Source organism: Anser brachyrhynchus (assembly GCF_964034855.1).
Source record: "Anser brachyrhynchus genome assembly, chromosome: 1".
NCBI lineage: Eukaryota > Metazoa > Chordata > Aves > Anseriformes > Anatidae > Anser > Anser brachyrhynchus.
This window is the reverse complement of record NC_137694.1, coordinates 54,680,857-54,698,784: the sequence shown is the minus strand read 5'-3', so window position 1 is coordinate 54,698,784 and position 17,928 is coordinate 54,680,857. Positions and strand designations below refer to the sequence as shown.

General features: G+C 45.9%; 1 protein-coding gene across 13 annotated transcripts in view; it reads left to right on the top strand.

The window, feature by feature from the left end:
• CACNA1I (calcium voltage-gated channel subunit alpha1 I) overlaps positions 1 to 17,928 on the top strand; it is a 178,600-nt gene that overhangs the window by 126,790 nt on the left and 33,882 nt on the right. For all 13 annotated transcript variants that reach the window (XM_080590045.1, XM_080590046.1, XM_080590042.1 and 10 more), the window contains 7 exons: positions 3,606 to 3,912; positions 5,312 to 5,715; positions 13,528 to 13,679; positions 14,320 to 14,505; positions 15,093 to 15,210; positions 15,727 to 15,882; positions 16,310 to 16,400. In XM_080590045.1, the coding sequence (XP_080446171.1) occupies positions 3,606 to 3,912; positions 5,312 to 5,715; positions 13,528 to 13,679; positions 14,320 to 14,505; positions 15,093 to 15,210; positions 15,727 to 15,882; positions 16,310 to 16,400 (1,414 nt within the window). The remainder of the gene's footprint in view (positions 1 to 3,605; positions 3,913 to 5,311; positions 5,716 to 13,527; positions 13,680 to 14,319; positions 14,506 to 15,092; positions 15,211 to 15,726; positions 15,883 to 16,309; positions 16,401 to 17,928) is intronic.

The window sequence follows — 17,928 nt, the reverse complement described above, 5'->3', positions numbered from 1 at the left end:
TCAGATCTTCCATCATGCAACAGATATTTAGGACTTACCTGCATTATCACTTTGAGCAGCATGGCCAGATACCCATATTTGCATAACGAGTAGTTCAGCACAGGATTTACTCCCAGCCTCACACACAGCCTCTCCCAGAGCCAGGAAGGGCTGTGTAGAGTCAGTGTTCAAGCTTTGGGGTGGGCATACCGATCTCCTATGGGCCAATTCCAAAAAGCTGCCCTCTCCGGCCCCAGCTCCAAACTACATAAATTCTGTCAGCATATTTTTGGTTTTGAAACAGGATCGTCCTTCCGGAGTTGGCTCATCTCATGTGGATTTCCAGTGACTCAAACTTTGTCTCTGAATTTGCAGGCAGCTGAAAACCCTCAATTAAACACTCCACCTGAGATTTACTGCAGAGTGTCATTGACATTTCTAGACACGCCCTCCTCATTTGCAGAAGCCATGTAGGTTTATTTCCACCAAACACGGGAGCACACGAACCTCAACTTACTCTGGGGACTTCTCAGAACAGAGCAGCCTTATGCTAGATAGGATATTTCCTCCGCCTTTGGTGGAATTACACCAAGAAAGGATTTAGCATTTCTGTTACTTTCTTTGCACATGTAATGCATCTTTCCAGGGTGCTGTTGCAGCACTTAGCAAAACCACAGCGTGAACTTGCTGTCACTTGGTGTCATTTTCCCTCCAATTCTTCTTATGACATTTCCTCTTCAAGTCTTATGAAGCACAGTCCTTGTGGCCTTTATCCTGCCCTCTTTCTCTGTGGTTGAAAGGCCTGACTTTCTAAACTGGATTGCTCTGACAGTCATACTTCAGGCCTTGGCTCTCTGCGTTTCGACACACCTCTTAGCTTTGGCTCGAACTCATTCTTCTGGGGCTGGATCTCCACAGACAACTCCTTAGAGTTATGCTTTAATCTATGACTTCTCCATCCTTCACAGCGATATCTTCAAACACCTGTGTAAGGGCATTACCTGTTACGGCTCATAAGGAGGGAAGAAGGCTCCACCACCCGGATACATTCCCAGCATTTTCGAGGACTCCTGCACTGACATGGTCCCTGAGGGGAAGAGCATCGTCTGACCCTGGCACTCTGAGAGGTCTTTACAGAGCAACCTGGTAAAAACATTTTGTGTATTCAGCAAATTGTAAACAGCTTCTGGCTCTGCTGGAGACCAGGGAGGTGGCATTAAAGAAGGCCTGCTTTCACTTCTTGTGTCAGTGCTCCACTTGGGTCTTCCTGCTTGAAGTCTAGCTTTCTCTGTGTCACCACTTCAGCTACTTGGCCACTGGTGTTGCTCCTGGACTAGAGAAAACTTCAGGCTCTTCTGAACTCTCAGGTTTGCATCCACATTGCAACGCTTAGGCCTCCTGGAAGTGCCCTGTTCTTACGTATGTGAGCTTTGGAAGAGACAAGCTGGATATTCTGGAATAAACAAAAATAATGGGCAAGTAAGTCAGCATCTCCAGCACCAGTCAGGTTTGATTAGATATTGTAGAAACAGGGATCAAGCCTTAGGCTGAACAAGGCCAGGATTCAGCTTAATCAAAGTACAGCTCAGTACAAAGTTCAGGCCTGGAACTGAACAGGACTCCTTGTGTTGGGGCTTTGCATCAGTGATCTCCTTCTGGCTCTGTCAGATACTTTGACTCTGTGTCAGACACTTGTGGTCTTGCCGTTCAGCTGGCTGAGATGGATCGCTCAGTCACAAGCCATCTGGGACCTTTCCTGTCATAGTGCTGGTTGGGAGGCAGAGACAAGCTCAGCAGATCTTTAGAGTCTTTGGACTTGTGCCTTAAGGATTAAGAAAGCTTTTTTGTGTTTGGTGTTCTAGCTAAGAGGTTCAAGGACTGGAGGCCAGTTCCATACCCAGTACTCCCACTCCTCCCCTTTTCAGTTATCTGATCACAGCAAACAATTCCCTGCAAGAACAGAGCTCAGTGATGTGAAACCTGACCCCCCCCCCACCTCAGGATTCAGCCCCAGGCTTAAAGTATGACCCTGCTGAGGGCATCTTGTTGCCCTCAGCTTCTCTACTTGTCTCCTAGAGAGAAGGTGTTGAGTGTCTTAGTCGTTTGTTGCTTGTGGAGACTTTGGAAGTACCAGGCAGTGTCACAATTTGCATTTCAGGAATGCACAACAGGTATCCAGCTCCCAGCCCTGCCTCACTCAGGGCAAGCCGAGGGAGAGAACTGAACAGACAAAGCCTGTGAGGGTCCTGTGTTGCTGAGGGGAAAGAGGGCAAGGGAGCACATCGGAGGAGAATTCGGATTCCCAGTCATACCCTCAGCAGTGAAAATATGTAAGAGATCACGGACTACAGAACTCCTTGGGGGCAGGTGAAGGGATCCGAATGAGGCATTGTTTTTTGTTTCAAGGCCACGTATAGAAGCTGAAGGGAAAATAGGTTTCATCACTGAGAAGGGCTCAGAGATGAAGGGAAACAGAATTAGAACAGCTTTGAAAGGTGCTGAGAGGAAGAGGAAAAAAAAAAGCCCATTATTTTGAAATGGTTTATTGTCCGTATGCTGAATCTGTTTGGGAAGGGCTTCATGTTTCAAAGGCTTATTCAGATGCTAGCAGGGACATCTCCCCTTTGAAATACTGAGAACCACTACATTGAGGATGGAGCTGCTGGGCACCTGTGTGCAAGACAAAGGGATTTATAAGGAGACAAGCTTGTGTGGAGAGTGGCAAGGGCTGTGCACTGGGGGGAAGGCTGTTTGGGTAGGTACTTGGGTAGGTACAAGCTGGGGTACTTCCTGAAAAATAATTCCACCTTTTGGTGGAATGACTTTTTGGCTTCTCTAGGGACAATAGCAAGAACTTGGGATTTTTGTTTCATTTCTGAGAAACTGGTGGAGTGAGCTGTGGTTGTTTTTGTATTTGACATGGTAAATCCACCTAGGCTGGAGGACAAGTAAAATAAGAGCAATTATAAAATGTCTGGTCTCAGAAGAATCAGAAGAATAGAAATTGAGCAAAGAAGTATTGTTTTGACAGACTATTTAGAGTCCTTCTCAAAGTCATTAGTTTTTGTAAACTCCAATTTCAAGAGCTCATTCATTTCAGCAAAGTGCCATCTCCCTTTATGGTGTAAATGATAGAAATAAATAAAATGCCCCAAGAACACTGACGTGTCCTCCAAGAGTTGAAGACCGTAAATGACAGTGCATGATTTTTCCGGTAGTAAATGGGCAAGAAGAGGATAAAGCAACCAAAATAATCCTCTGTTTCCCATCTTCTGTTTAACACAAAGAAGAGGGAAAGAAAAAGTCCAATTTTCATCAAACCCTTTGTAGGTAAGTTCTACATGACTTGCTAAAGGTCCCAAACCCTGCCAAAAGAGCCAAAATTAGGATTTGTGTTTCCCGAATTTCCGTTCAGAGCTCTAAATTCTGCAGGGAAAAAACAGGGAGTGAGTTCCCAAAAACAAGCTCACCCAATCCTGGCTTTTCCTGAAATCCCATCTCCATATGCGGACTGGTGGTAGCTCTAGTTCCTGTGTTCACCTTCCCCTCCTCTCTCTTCTTTCCCCCCTGCCGTATATCCTTGCTCACACTGATATCACCTGTCCCTCCTTCTCTTTTGCTACTAGGTGGGCTCCTTCTTCATGATTAACCTGTGCCTGGTGGTCATTGCCACACAGTTCTCAGAGACCAAGCAGCGGGAGCACCAGCTGATGCAGGAGCAGCGGGCCCGGTACCTCTCCTCCAGTACTGTCGCCAGCTACATGGAGCCGGGAGACTGCTACGAGGAGATCTTCCAATATGTCTGCCACATCGTGCGCAAAGCCAAACGCCGCACCCTTGGGCTGTACAACAGCATACAGAGCCGGCGCCAGGGCCACGTGGAGCCAGGCGATGCCAAGCTAGGCATGAACAGGAAAAGCCAGAGGCACTACAGTAAGGATTGTATGGGTAAATCTGGAGATGTTGGTAGTGGAAACATGAGCATAACTGGGAGCATCTCCATGTGCTAGCTTGCCAAAGGATCTTTGCCTACAAAGCACAGAGTTAGAATTAACATTGGCCATTGAGCGTGGAGCTATGGCCAGTGCGCCAGACCAGTAAGGTGGAGGTGATCAGCATAAGTGGGAATGGAAACTGGGGTGACTAACAGGCAACACAGATCTGAAAACAAATTGTGACAACATTAAAGACACTGACTGAGTCTTGGAAAGGACTCCAGGTCTGGTATAGCAGGGGAGTGATGGCAGTTTGGGGGAGAGACGTATTAGGGAAATATGAGGCAGTGGGACTAAGGATTGGGCTGGGTGATACAGCTGGTCCCCCAGAGCTCTCCTCCCAAATTGAGTTGTTATGGGACCTCAGGAGAGAAGCAAAAGGGAGTAGAACTGCAGTATGTCCCCTGAGCCAAGAGAGAAGAGCAACATTGAAGAAGTCAGTTTGACGTGCAAGGGCAATAGAGACAATTTCTCTTGATGGGAACACATCCTGTTGTGTAAAATTAGACATGAGATACCATTTAAATTGGATTCCTGGCCTGAAAAGTGTCTGTAAAAATGGTATTATAGAGTTAGTATTAACTGTCTGCTGATGCCTTTCGTAAGAAATGCTCTCAGTTAACAAGCAAAAAGACAGATTTTCCTTCAGCTAGTCTTGCATACTCAGTCTTTCATTTTCTTTACTTGCTGAGAACGTTTCTGCAGTTCTCATGCATTGTGTTAATTAATTGATTCATTCCCACAAGTGTCCATTTGATCTTCCAGGCGCAACTGGAGATTCGGGGAACTTGGTTTTCTCACTGAAGTCAGCAGATCATTCTGATTCAGAGTGCATGGACTATCAAGAAGAACTGTTCTTGTGCTACCTCTTCTGTCTTCTAGAGATGCTTTGCTAATGTAGCATCCCTAATTTAGAGAGTTCAGCTCAGTGTCTGGGTTCTTGGACCCCACTTGTGTCTGTTCAGGCCAAAGGCAGCCCTCATGATCGTTTTTCCCTCAGTTCCCACTTAATACAAGTGACTGAGTCTCAAGCTATGATTTCTGCATCAGACAAAACAGTTCTTCCTCTGATGGACATGAACCCCCGCTGAGCCTAATCACTGGCAGATGAACAGTACCATGCCTTCTGGTGACACAGCCAGTCAGTGTAAAGCACCCAACGGCAATGGCTTTTATTGCTGCCCTTGAGTTGATTTGCCAGTGTTTAATCATCCTTACAGCTAAAAAGCCCTGTTACGCTGTCTAAAAACCCAAAAGCCAAACAGGTGCCCAGCTTGAATGCCTTTTCTGGAGGAAACAACGCTTTCTCTTTTAAGCACAATCATTTCTCTCCCCAGGGCTTTGCCAACAGCACAACTCTCTTGACTGCCCTCCTCAAGGCTTGGTCCAGCCCATTGCTGTGACAGCAACCTCTGATCCCACCAACTGTCCCCGATGCCACAGGGGGGAACATGACGCATCCCGAAGACTCTCTGTCCTGGGCAGCGCTGATTCAGACCAGGAGGACGGAGGAGCCAGTGAAGAGGAGGAAGAGGGCAGCAGAGGGGACCAGGGTGCCTCAGCACCGGAGAAGGAGGAGGAGGAGGTGGAAGAAGGTGGACGGCTGAAGCTCTGCAGTGACATGTGGCGGGAAGTGAGGGTCAAGCTTCGAGGTATTGTGGACAGCAAGTACTTCAACCGTGGGATCATGATCGCAATCCTCGTGAACACCATCAGCATGGGCATTGAGCACCACGAGCAGGTAAGACATGCAGGGTGGGCGGTGGGGAATGGAGAGTTGTGCTCAGGGATATGGCCTGGCTAAGCAGCAGGCGCAACCCGCTGGAGGCAGAGATTGAGCAATTTGGACCCCAGGCCATAGCACAGATGGTCCCAGCATGGCTTTGAGAAAGCCTCAGGATATTGCAGGGTCATTTTTTCCCTATCCCTGCACTTAATCACTTTTTCTGCCTCCATGTATTTTCCACTCAATTCCCTTCAGTCCCTCTTTTTCCTCATCCCTTCTCACTTTTGTCCCTCTGTTTTTCTTTTCTACCCTGTCTTCTCTCTCCATCTGCTTCTCTCTCCTTCACCCTTGCCTCTTCCATCTTCCTCATCTCTCTCTCTCATTTCTCTCTTCATTAGCTTACTGAATCCTTAGTCTATTTGGTTAATTTAATGTGCCCTCTGGGAATGTCACAGGCACTTCACCAGCATCTCAATTCAAATCCATCAGCTTGCTAGCCTTTCCAGCTTAATTAAGAGATGCCTGAGCACGGTCTATCTGCACAAGAAGGCTAGGAAAGACACCACCTCCCACCTCCAGTCATTTTGGCACCATCCAGTCAAGATGGCTTGAGCCTTTCCTTTGCCCTGACAGCAAGAAGTGATAGATATAGGTCAAGGCATAGACAGCAGGTGTGGGCACAGGTTTGCCTTTCGTGCCAATAGTTTTCAGGCAGCTCTGAGTCAGCAGTGCACTTTATCCTAATGACAGACTTGTGAGATGGAGAAGGATTGTGTGCCCTTATTTTACAGCTGGGAAACAGAGGCTGTGTCTACTCTGTTCTGTGCAGAGCAGTCTTGAGAGGGTATTAAATATGTCCATGACCTTGCATCTGCATTGTCGGCTGGTAGCTCTGTTGCACTTCAGGTTAAAGGAGTCTATGATGTATATCTATGCTTCAAATCCACACCACCAGTCTGAATGTGGCCATGATTCACCCCGCATATCTGTCAAGATCACAAAAATAAGAGATTGGTCCACAGCTGAGATGCTGATTGCATCAGGGAGCTTTAGAGCCAGGTCAAATTCTGGCCCTGAATACAGTCTCAGGTAGCAATGAGACAGGTAGTGAGACTGGTTTAAGCAGGCACTCAGACTTGCCCTGTGCTGTAACAGGATAGAGATATCCTGAAACCTAAAGCATCTTAATTTCCCTGTTTGAGGCAACACAGTGGCTGAGCCAGTATTTGAAGCCCCAGATGTCTGGATCCCACCCATACACCAAGCATTAGACCATTTTTCAAAATCCAGCTGATTTCTGATAAAAGAGGATGGGGAACCTTAATTTGATCCCAGAATGCAAAACTGCTCTGTATGTTTCAGTACCAGAAAAATACTGGCAGGAGCTCAGAGAAGAGGAGAATGAAGAAGAGGCTGGAGGGGTTGACTCATGAAAACAGATAAAAAAGAGCGATGTATTTATCACGTAGCAGAAAGATGACTAAGGGTTGAAGCCCAGGACAATGTGAAAACTGCCCACTGATGCTTTAAAGATGCAAGCACCAAGCAGGGAGAGGCATTGTTCATTTTGGGTTATTGGAGACTGCGTGAATTAAGAGTTTAACAGAAGAGCATTTGAGCCGGAGGTAGCGAATTCACCCTCTGGCTTTTGTGTATGCGAATTTAAGCCCTTCTGGGCTGCCTCTGCTGTGTTTGTACAGCCCTCAGCAGAGCAGGATCTGCCTGCAGTCTCAGGGTTTCTAGTAGCAGGTTATTAATGACATATCCTTAAAGTTATGCTACTACTTTTTATCCATAAGTACCTAGGAAAAGCTCACGGCCCTGTGGGCTGTTTCTACTAGAAAAAAAGATGTCGACCAAATTGATCATAACTGAAAAATATCGTGCAGCCTGTTTATTTAAAATGTGTGTGCTGAGCCCTGTTTACCTGGCACAAGAAAACAAAAAATAAATAAAAAAGTAGTTCATAACATTAATTCCAAGCATTTTTTGGTCTGCAGTTAACTCAAAACCACAGAGGCATGTGTGTGCTCTTCCCTTTGGTTTTTGATTTTTTCTCAAGCCCTGCTATTGGTATATCTCAGACTGGTGCTTCATTGTCTCCTTTACTCTCCTTCCTCTCTCTTTTTCCTGATATTTTTCCATCTAGAAACACAATTTTTCATAGAAAAGTGTCTAGGAAACCCCTCTGCTCCCAGAGATCTATGATTTGCAGGATGACACCATCTTATGACTGAAGTAGTTTCTGTTGTTTCAGCTACTTCATCATGTGAATCTCTTCCAGTTGAGAGCTAACAGGAATGGAGACCCCTTGAGCTTTGATTTTCTGGTCCATGAGAAATCACAATCCCAGCCTCTCACTGGGACATATCTGTCTGGGCGGGAGCGTGTATGAAGGCATTGCAGGTTTGAGCGGTCCTGTGAACAGCTCACAGCACGTCCATCAGCTCTGTGCTGCTCCACTTCCTCAGGGACTATACGGATGAGGTGGCCCACAGACCAATGCACCCACCAACCACCAGGGTAATGGGGGGAGAGACTGCAGGAGCTGGGCACAAGGCTTAGGCTGAGAAACAGAGAAATCTTGAGGACAGAGCCAGTGTGCAAGTCTAGCCTTCAATTCCTGAGCCCTGACCAGCGGAAAGAAAAACGTAAATTTAAATGATCTGTGTGTTGAGTGAGGGGGGGTTGGACCAGATGGCCTTCAGAGGTCTTTTGCAACCTCAGTCATTCTGTGATTCAGTTACAATTCACATTTTTAATATTCACAAAGTTTTTTGTTTGTTTTCCTGCCAGGAAACTTAACCTCAGCAATTCAAACCATTTTACCTGCATCCAAATCACCTTTAAATTTTGTCTCATCCATCAAGTTCTTTCTCCTGTCCTGCTTGCGTGGCCAAGGCACCTTCCCACCTCCTTATACATTTCTTGTGAGGGAAATCAACTCATTTTGGGACAAACTGTCTGCTATGAGTCATGTTTAATCCTTAAGCTTATCACAAGTTATCACTTGCAAATAGATAAGTTTATACAAATCCATCATTGCATTATACCATGCAATACCCTCAGTATTAGGTCTTCAGATATTGCTGGGACATTGCACAAGCTGAAATCCCTCATTTCAAGCTTTGTCCTGCTTGAAATAGTTTTTGCAGTTTTTCAGATCTGCTTCTGCTTGGAAGTGCTTATTTTTAAAATCCAGTGTAGAAAATCAAGATATTAAATGCTTGTGGCTGTCCAGAAGGATCATTTAAATAAGCTTATTTTTTTGGTATTCGCAGAGGATCTGGTGCTGTCTGCTTTTTTCCCTTAATCAGCATGAGGATGAAAGGCTGGTCCCAGCTGAATGTCCCAGGCTGCCTTTCTCATGCATTTCTTTAAATGGTCCACTGAACTTGCACATCTTTGCCATTAGTAGCCAGCAAGACAAATACAGAGTAACTTGGTTTCCCTCCTGTAGGATCTACTTCCAGTATTTCTTTGTGCGTCAGATCAATACTTTATGAGGTGTGGATCAGGAGATGATCATGTTTCCCAACTAGACCAGTCCTGTGAATCGGCACCTTCATATCCTTTAGCCTGCATGATTTCCCTTTATACCAGCATTTATTGGATCCACTAGTTCATATTTTACAGTTATTGCTTCTCTTTTTGCTATTTGCTGCTTGTCAGAAACATTCAGCAAGTGTCCAAGCCAGCTCATCATACTGACATTTAGTAAATGATGGAACAGTCTCCCCAGGGTGGTGGATGAAACGACATCACTTAAGTCTTGTAAAACTAGGGAATAACAAAACATTATGAAATCCGGCATCGGTTGTGGTGAGTAGAGAAAGTAAAAAGCTAGCTGGTTTGTTTCATGGCTGATTTCCGTGACTTTTCTGATTATTGTCAAGTAACTTTGAAATGATGTATAAAAATGGGCAGACTGGAGAGGCGTCTGTATGGAATTTTTCCGTCATGTTTTCAAGGGCAGTGGCGTGCAGGTAGAATTTGGTAGGGCTGGTCTACATAGATTACATCAATCACTCTTCAGTTTCTAGACAGTTGCCAATTTAGTCCTGGTTAGAAGAAACTCCTCCTGCAGTGGCTTCATGGTGGTCTGCATATTCCTAACTTTTCTGATAGTGTAGGAGTTTCTGGCTGCTGTCAGATAATGAGCTAATTACATTTTCAGTCTAATCTGAGATAAGAATTCTAATGTTAATTAGTAAGAAGCTGAAAAGGGGAAAAAAAGAAGGCTGAGCCGCTGCTCTCTACTGCCCCAGTTCTAGTTTTCGATCACTCGTCTGGAGCCCTGAAGACTTGAATCATGCAAATACTCCCAGTGTTTGATCCACACTGATAGGAATGAAGGATTTAGCACCATGGAGAGCTGAATTAGGTAGCTGCGTGGATTTGGAAAGAGGCAGAACAGGCAAACCAACTGGTTAAAACACTGGCTCTGGGCATGCTTTACCCCCTGGGCTCTCTCCCCTTCAGGCCACCCTCTTCACCCCAATCCTTATCTCCCAGCGTTGTGTTTAAGTTTCTCTCCCAGTGTGATGGCTAAACCAATCTATCCTGGCTTGGCAATATGAACGGACTTAACTTTTGGGGAGATTTCTGGTGTTCCCTGGTTTTGCTTGGACCAAAATAGCCTTGAGTTGAGGCCTTTCCTTGTGGAGACTTCAACTTTATGGTATCTAGATAAACACAGGTGGTCTGGGTGGAGGAATAACCATTTTACAGTGAATGCTCAGGTACTGTATGTAGGAACCTGGGCATCTGTCACAACTCTGAGGTGACACATGCGTTGTGTTGTGAAACCCGTGTGCCAGTAGGAAGAAAAGGGGAGAAGCCCTTTTCCCCCATTCACTTGCTCTCTTCATCAAGTTCACATTTCTCTGGCCTGAGTCTCCTACACCAGCCATGTTCACTGTCAATCTTGGGACCCCTCCAGCTGGCTCTCCCCTCTGTTTCTCTTCTTTTTTCTGTGTGCATTCCTTCTGTCTTGTTCTTCCCTCCCCAGCTAGCGCTTTTCTCTTACTCAGTATTTAAAGATCTCTCCTTCTCTACTTCTTTTGGGTGCCAGTGAGTTCATTTTGCTATTTTTTTCTGCTTTTTTTTGTTTTGTTTTGTTTTTTTTCTTTTTGCTGCTTTTCTCTCTGCTCATGTCTCCTTTCTTTCCCTACCCAGTCCTTCCTGCCCCTCTCTCTAGGAAGGATGCTTTGCTGGGTCTGATTGATGGCCCATTAGAAAAAGATTAACAGGTGGAGGCTTGACTAGAGAAACAGATGTCAGGGAGGGAAGGAGAGACAGGGGAACAGGTGACCTTTTCCATAAGTGAGATGCAAGCATGGCTTTTCAAACATCAATTGCTCCCTATGACAGCACAAGAGAGAAAGCATGGACAGCAGAGAGGGGGATAATCCACCATCATAGCCTGTTGCTTTTTTACATTCCTCATTCTCACTGACATAATCATTTGATTCAAGCTGAAATTGGCATCTCTGTTTAGCATATGGACCTCATGTTTCCGGCTGGTGTCATTAGCGCCTGGCTCTCAGTGAAGTGATCTTCATTTCTCCCTTCCTGTGTGCACTTGCTCATTCTTTCTCTCTCTTCACTCTAATCTCCCCATCCTTCATTTTCAGGATGGTTTTGTTATTCAAATGTAATTATGGATATAAATTGAGCCATCTCCACTTTTTTTGATTTTCAAGAAATGGACTACTTCAATAAAAACCTGCACCGAGGAGTGCAAGAAATTATCAAAAGACATGGGAAGTTACAATATGAACTGTGAGAGGAGCAGTTTCCAGTCCATTTATTCATCTTGGAGGAGGACAGCCGGATTTGGACCCCAGAACAGGGGTTAAAGCAGTTTCCAGCTTTAGGGGGAGGTTCAGACCTAGAACCAGAAGGTGATGCTTCATAGAGTGACCTGGTATCCAGGCATAGCTCACAGCAGTGTGAAGGAAGAGGGGAATCTTTGGCCACCTTTTTAGCATGGATAAGCAAACAGTGAGAGTACTACTGCCCGCTAGCACAGAGCCTGGGTCAGACTCACCTTGAAGGCTTGGAGCTGAGGCTCAGAGGCACAGTAAGTTAACATCAAATAGATAACCTTATCTGATGTGTGACATACCTGCCCCAAGGTAAATGTGGAAAATTGGGCCAGAGGAGCCCTGAGGAAGTGCCTTGGATCTGCTGTGTCCTGTCCCTTGGGTTGGGAAGGTGACATACCTTCATCTGAACAGGTTCCTACCCGCTGCTGCTTGGGAAGGTGATGACCAGCAATGTGCTGCAGCCGGATGAATCACTGTAACAGTCTTGTGTGGTCTGAAGGCCATGGGTTGTGCAGCCTGGCCCCGGGATGCAGCCCACTATACTGGGAGGAGGTTTTTCTCTCACTTAGGGAAAATTTGATACCTGGTCATTGCATGATGGTCTCCATGGGCTGTACATGTGTGTGTCTGAGTATGTGTAAGCATGGGCAAGCTTGCACACATCTTGCCCTTCATGCATCTGGCCTTATTGGAGACCTCAGCCCTTGCTGTTTGGCCTGCTGCACTCCCAGTCCCTGGGGTGAGAGGTGCTTTGTCCATCCCAAATTCAGCACAGGGAATGCCTGCGTTTCACACAGGGGGGCAGCAAGAACCTGGCATCCGTCATCAATGACATCAGTGCAGCCTCTGTCTCCCTCTGAAGCAACATTTCATCATTCCTGAGGAAACAGTCTAGACCCTTTGCTAACCTTGTCAGAGAAGTTTCCAAGGCTGCACGCAGTGAAAAAAAAGTCATTAATTCAGAAAACAAAAGGAGGAGTAATTTAATTTGCTCAGTCTTGTTCCACTGATGGAGTCATTAAAACACTTTCTCTCTTATGCACAAACACATCGGTCTCTGCTGGAGGAGGCTGTTTCACAGGGGCTGAAAGATGTGTCAGAGATTCAACAGAAGAAAGCGCCTGGGGCAGGGTCAGGTTGCCTTTTTTTTCTTTTTTTTGTTTCCTTTTTCTTTTTTTTTTTCCTTTTTCCTTTTTTTCATTTTCCTCTACACAGTCATCTTGTGTCATCCCTGGAGATTTTCACCTTGTACATCTGTCTTTCTCCTCTTGCTCTTTCTCTTTTCCTCACCCTGTCCTGCTCTTCCTGTCCCATACAGGGAGGTGTTAGCAGGGTGCCCCTCCTCACAGTTGTGTTATTCATTCAATTTGATATTTACGTAGGTAATTATTGAAGCCACTCATAGGACAGAGACATGAGAAAAGAGTGCCGGAGCAAGACCAGGGAAACTAATGCACATCAAGGATTTATTGGGGGGTGGGGGAAGAGAAAATGAGGAAGGAAGGGGAAAAAACAGTGGAAAAGGAACAAAAAAGTACAGTGAGGTTTAGAGGAAAACGGGGAACTGTTTTCTGACATTCAAATGTTTTGCGAATTTCAAAAACAAATTGTGCCAGGTATGTCAAAACCTCAGAGGAAAATCTTGAGATCAGAGATCAGCCACTTTTGCCTTGCTTCAGAAATACTCAAATTCTTTGCACAAAGTGAAACAGCCTTTAGCCAGGGGGCCAGTGAATTTGGGAGATGCTTGGTCAGCCTCATGTGTGTGAATGTCTTTGGAGCTCCCAGCCATACAAGATTTTGTTAGAGATGTAATCTGTGATGAAGTTAGTAAATGTGGAAAGGAATTGGAGTGCAAAGGTGGCTGTATCCTGTCCCATTCAAATTTCACCCATGGTCCTTCACAGTTCCCTACAGAGCCTGTCCCCTGGGAATGGTGGCACTTTACTTCTGTTCTGTTCTTTCAGTTCTGACTCTGAATTTGCCTTCTCTCCAGCCAGAGGAACTGACCAACATCTTGGAGATAAGCAACGTTGTCTTTACAAGCATGTTTGCCCTAGAGATGATCCTGAAACTCGCTGCTTTTGGTCTCTTTGATTACCTCCGCAACCCCTACAACATCTTTGACAGCATCATCGTCATCATCAGGTGACAAGGGCCTTGGGGATCAACTGAAATATACATAGTAAAAAGCACCATAAAGCTTGCATGTTTTCATATGCCTTTTTCAAAAGGATTTAGCAGCTTTAACAAAAATAAAAAAATAAAAAAAAAAAAAAGGAGTTGAGCTGATGCACAAGGCAAAGGATTGAGAAACTGAGATGTAATTTCTCAGCATTTTTGGTAACCCCTGGCAAACCACATAGCATTTCTGCCCCTCTCTTCTCTCCTCTGTAGAACAGAGGCCATCACAATTGTCTTGCAAGTCCACAACAAAGATTAGCTGTGAAATATTTTTTGAAATGCACAGATGAAGGATGCTGCAGATGTTTAATGTGTGCTAGAAGAACTTGAATTGCTAGGGCTTAATGCTGCAATCCTTTCCTCATTCCTGCAACATGCAGTGCCATGTTCATGAAGGGAGAAATGCAGCTTTCTACGCATAAGTATACACCTGTAGCATATACCTCTAATTACATATTGTTCAAGAAGATTTTCTCTCTGACCCCTCTGTACATGCTGCCCATGCGGAGGTGATAACTTGGATTAGCATAGTTATTCTGTCTCTGCTCGTTCACCTCTCTTTTTATATCGTCCCTTGCGCTCCCTGTGCCTCTCTGGGCCATAGCATCTGGGAAATCATCGGCCAGTCGGACGGGGGCCTCTCTGTGCTGAGGACTTTCCGTCTCCTGCGGGTGCTGAAGCTGGTGCGTTTCATGCCCGCACTGCGCCGCCAGCTCGTGGTGCTGATGAAGACTATGGACAATGTGGCCACCTTCTGCATGCTCCTTATGCTCTTCATCTTCATCTTCAGGTGAGGAGTCAGTTGCCTCACAGAGTTCTGGATTCGTATTGACAGCAACTTCAGTGCACAAGCACATGGCTCATCTTGTCTGTTGCTCTAGGCTTAGGCAGCACTGACAGACATTTATTCACCCAAAGGGGCTGAGGATCCTGCTGCCCTAAATCTGGTTCAGTAGCTGAAGATTTTTCCTGGATGGGGTGGAGAAATGCTGCCACCAAATGCATGCACTGAGCATAATGCCCCATTGCAAGACAGGTGGCATCGCTTGGCAATCAGCAGTGGCTGCAGGAAGAGGTCAGCCTAGGAGCTGACTGACAGAAGGGTAGCAGGAAGCACCCAAGAAAATTTGTCAGTGTACTTTGTGGATGCACTGGTCAGACAGGCTGGAGGCAATATGTGATGGGAAATGAGGTTTTGTGGTGAGCTCTTGGTTTGTTACACATAAATCCTTCATGGATAGGTCCCAGTGGCCTGGCTGCGTTGTTCTCTAGCACCTGTGCGCTACGTTGGATTGCTGGGGGGAATCACTCTGAGAAGCTCACAGTAATGGCAGAGAGATTTAAATGTAGCACTAATTCCTCTTCCTGTGCCAACAGCATCCTGGGAATGCACATCTTTGGTTGCAAGTTCAGCCTCAGGACGGACACAGGAGATACAGTTCCTGACCGGAAGAATTTCGACTCCCTGCTGTGGGCCATCGTCACCGTCTTCCAGGTGAGCCAGCTTTGCTCTCCATGGCTGGGGCTGTAATCTGTAAGTTCGTGCCCTGTGCTCCCCACCAATACAGGACAAGGTAAAGTGAGGATCAGGAGGTGTTTTTTTCTCATTGTGGAGATTTGCACTCTCTTCTGATGGCATAAAAGGCTCCAGCATTTGATGTCAAAGGAGGAAGACTGATTGTGCATTGTACCGTGGTGACTGGTATTTCTCAGACAGAGGGACTCCTTCCTTCCTAGGAGACAGTTTGCAAAGGTCACTTCTGTTGTGGCAATGTCTGTGTTTAACACTGTCACCCGAGCACATGGCTGCCCTCATGTTTGTTTCTTCTCGCTCAGCTAGCATTACTGGGGCAGTACCACAGCTGGACAGTAACAGTGGCCAGTAGGTGTGTGGTTATGGAGAAATAAAGAGGCTTGGTGTGTCCCAAAGTGTACCCTTTCACTGTCCTTTTGTGGGAATCCCTTCCACGTTCTTCGTTCATGTTTATATCACTTCTTCTACTGGTTGCAGATCCTAACCCAAGAGGACTGGAATGTTGTGCTCTATAATGGCATGGCCTCCACCTCACCATGGGCATCACTTTACTTTGTGGCTCTCATGACATTTGGCAATTATGTGCTCTTCAATCTGCTGGTGGCCATCCTTGTGGAGGGATTCCAGGCTGAGGTAAGTTGTCACCAAAGCTTCTTCCATGGAGAAGAGGAAGAGGTGCTGAAAATGGTTTGAAACATTTGGAGGGTACCGGGGTGGAGGACTCCCAAAGTATCACACTTTTGTCATTTCCCCTCTTAAGTTCAGGGTGGGTATCCCTGAAAAACAGATGACAGTGTTGATCTTTGCAATGAAAGAGACAAGCCCTCTAGAAGGGAATTCATAATTTCCATCCTATGCAACACCTGGTAAGGCGAGTCCTTTCCACCTCCTAAAACAAGAACACAGTATTTCAGCCATCCCAGGTCACATTGGACTCCCCAGTGCTCATGCTAATGCATGGCTGCCAAGGAGGATTTTACAGTTGTTCCAACAATGAAATACAAGAAAAAATGGTCTTTTCTGTTTATGAGTTCCCAGCTTCTTAATTTGTATGTTCCAGGGTGATGCCAACCGGTCATACTCGGAGGAAGATCAGAGTTCATCCAACATAGAGGAGTTAGATCAGTTCCAAGAGGTCCAGGAAGGCTCAGGTACGATAGCTCAAACTGCCTCATTTGCTTGCATCCTATTGCTGTTTAGTGAGAACTTCGAAAGCAGATTCAGCAGAAACTTCACTCCCATCTCCAAGGCAGAATTTACTGGGTTTAATTTTGAAATTTATGCTACTTTGTGGTGTTATTGGTGGAAACCTGGCGCTATTGGAATGTGATAGCTAAGGAGAGCAGTTCCCGAATGACCTGAAAAACAGCAAATAGTAGTGAGAAGATGACACCGTCTCTGCTCAGCTTCAGGGGCACCATTTCAAGGAACACTGTTCAAATCTGGGAGCCACATTTGGAGAGGGGATACCAACATATTAAAAAGGACTCAGACAAATCTGGAAGCCCTGCCTCATGGTGAGAAGCTAATGAAGCTTAGAGAAGCTGGAGAAGTAACTTGATCATACACTCTGTAAGTGCCGACCATAAGGATAGATTTCTGATGGTAGATGGCTCTTTAATTGAGCAGAAAAAAGCATAATGAGATTGTAAAGGTTGGAAGCTGAAGCTAGACAAACTCAGACTGAAAAAAGCCACATATTTTTAAGGAAGGATAATTAACTGTTGGAACAGTCTGCCTACAAACTGCCGGTTAAGGTCTCCACCCCTTGAAGTCTTTCCTTGAAGACTGCAAGTCTTTCTACAAAAGGTGTTATACCTCAGACAGGACTTGGTAGCAGGGAGAAGCAAGAGGATCCTGCTCTGCAAGGGATGGTGAGCTGGGAGCTGAGGAGGGCATTCAGGGAGGCAGGGCAGGGACTGCACCAACAAAGGTACAGTACTTGCACGAGGTGAGCAGGGCAAGTCTGCTGATGGTAGCCAGGGACTAACAGTGGTTCAGTGACTGCCAGGCAAGTCTGCAGTGATGAGGCAGGTCCAAGGGCAAGCCAAGACGTTCATTCAGCAAGACAAGGTCAGGGTACACAATGTGCAAGGACAGGCACAAGCATACTCACAGCATAACCCCAGGCAAGGACTACAGATGTGGGGCTGAGCTTAAATGAAGCTCCCGTGACAAGAAGTAGTCTCCAGACCTGGCTTGTCACAGCCCTTTCTCACAACTTAGCTGTTTTCACAGCAGTCTGATCCTGGGTTACAATGCTGTACTACATCAGAGCTCACTTTGAATGTAGGCAGCCAAAGCACCAGGAGGACAGGTGGGGAAAAGGTTGCAGGGCTGTGATACTGAGTGCAGGCAAGGATATATGACCTTCATTATTCAGTAGGTCAAATAGAAATGATTATTCCAGTCCTTTCAGGTGTTAAAGGCCAGTACCCCATCCTTTCTATCCATCTTGACAAATGTCAATGGTTTTTCACAGAAGCTAACACAGCCCTCAAAGGTGCCCTGGATCTTCAAGGTCAGCGATCAGTCATTTGAAGAGGCCCAGTGTAGGACAGACTGGGATGAAGAGTTTGATCACAGGAATTTAAAGCAGAACCTAAAGCACGGATGGCTGTGGGTCTCCCCACATCTTACTCTCTTGCTCAGTGTCTCAGCCTAACAGCTTTAAATAGC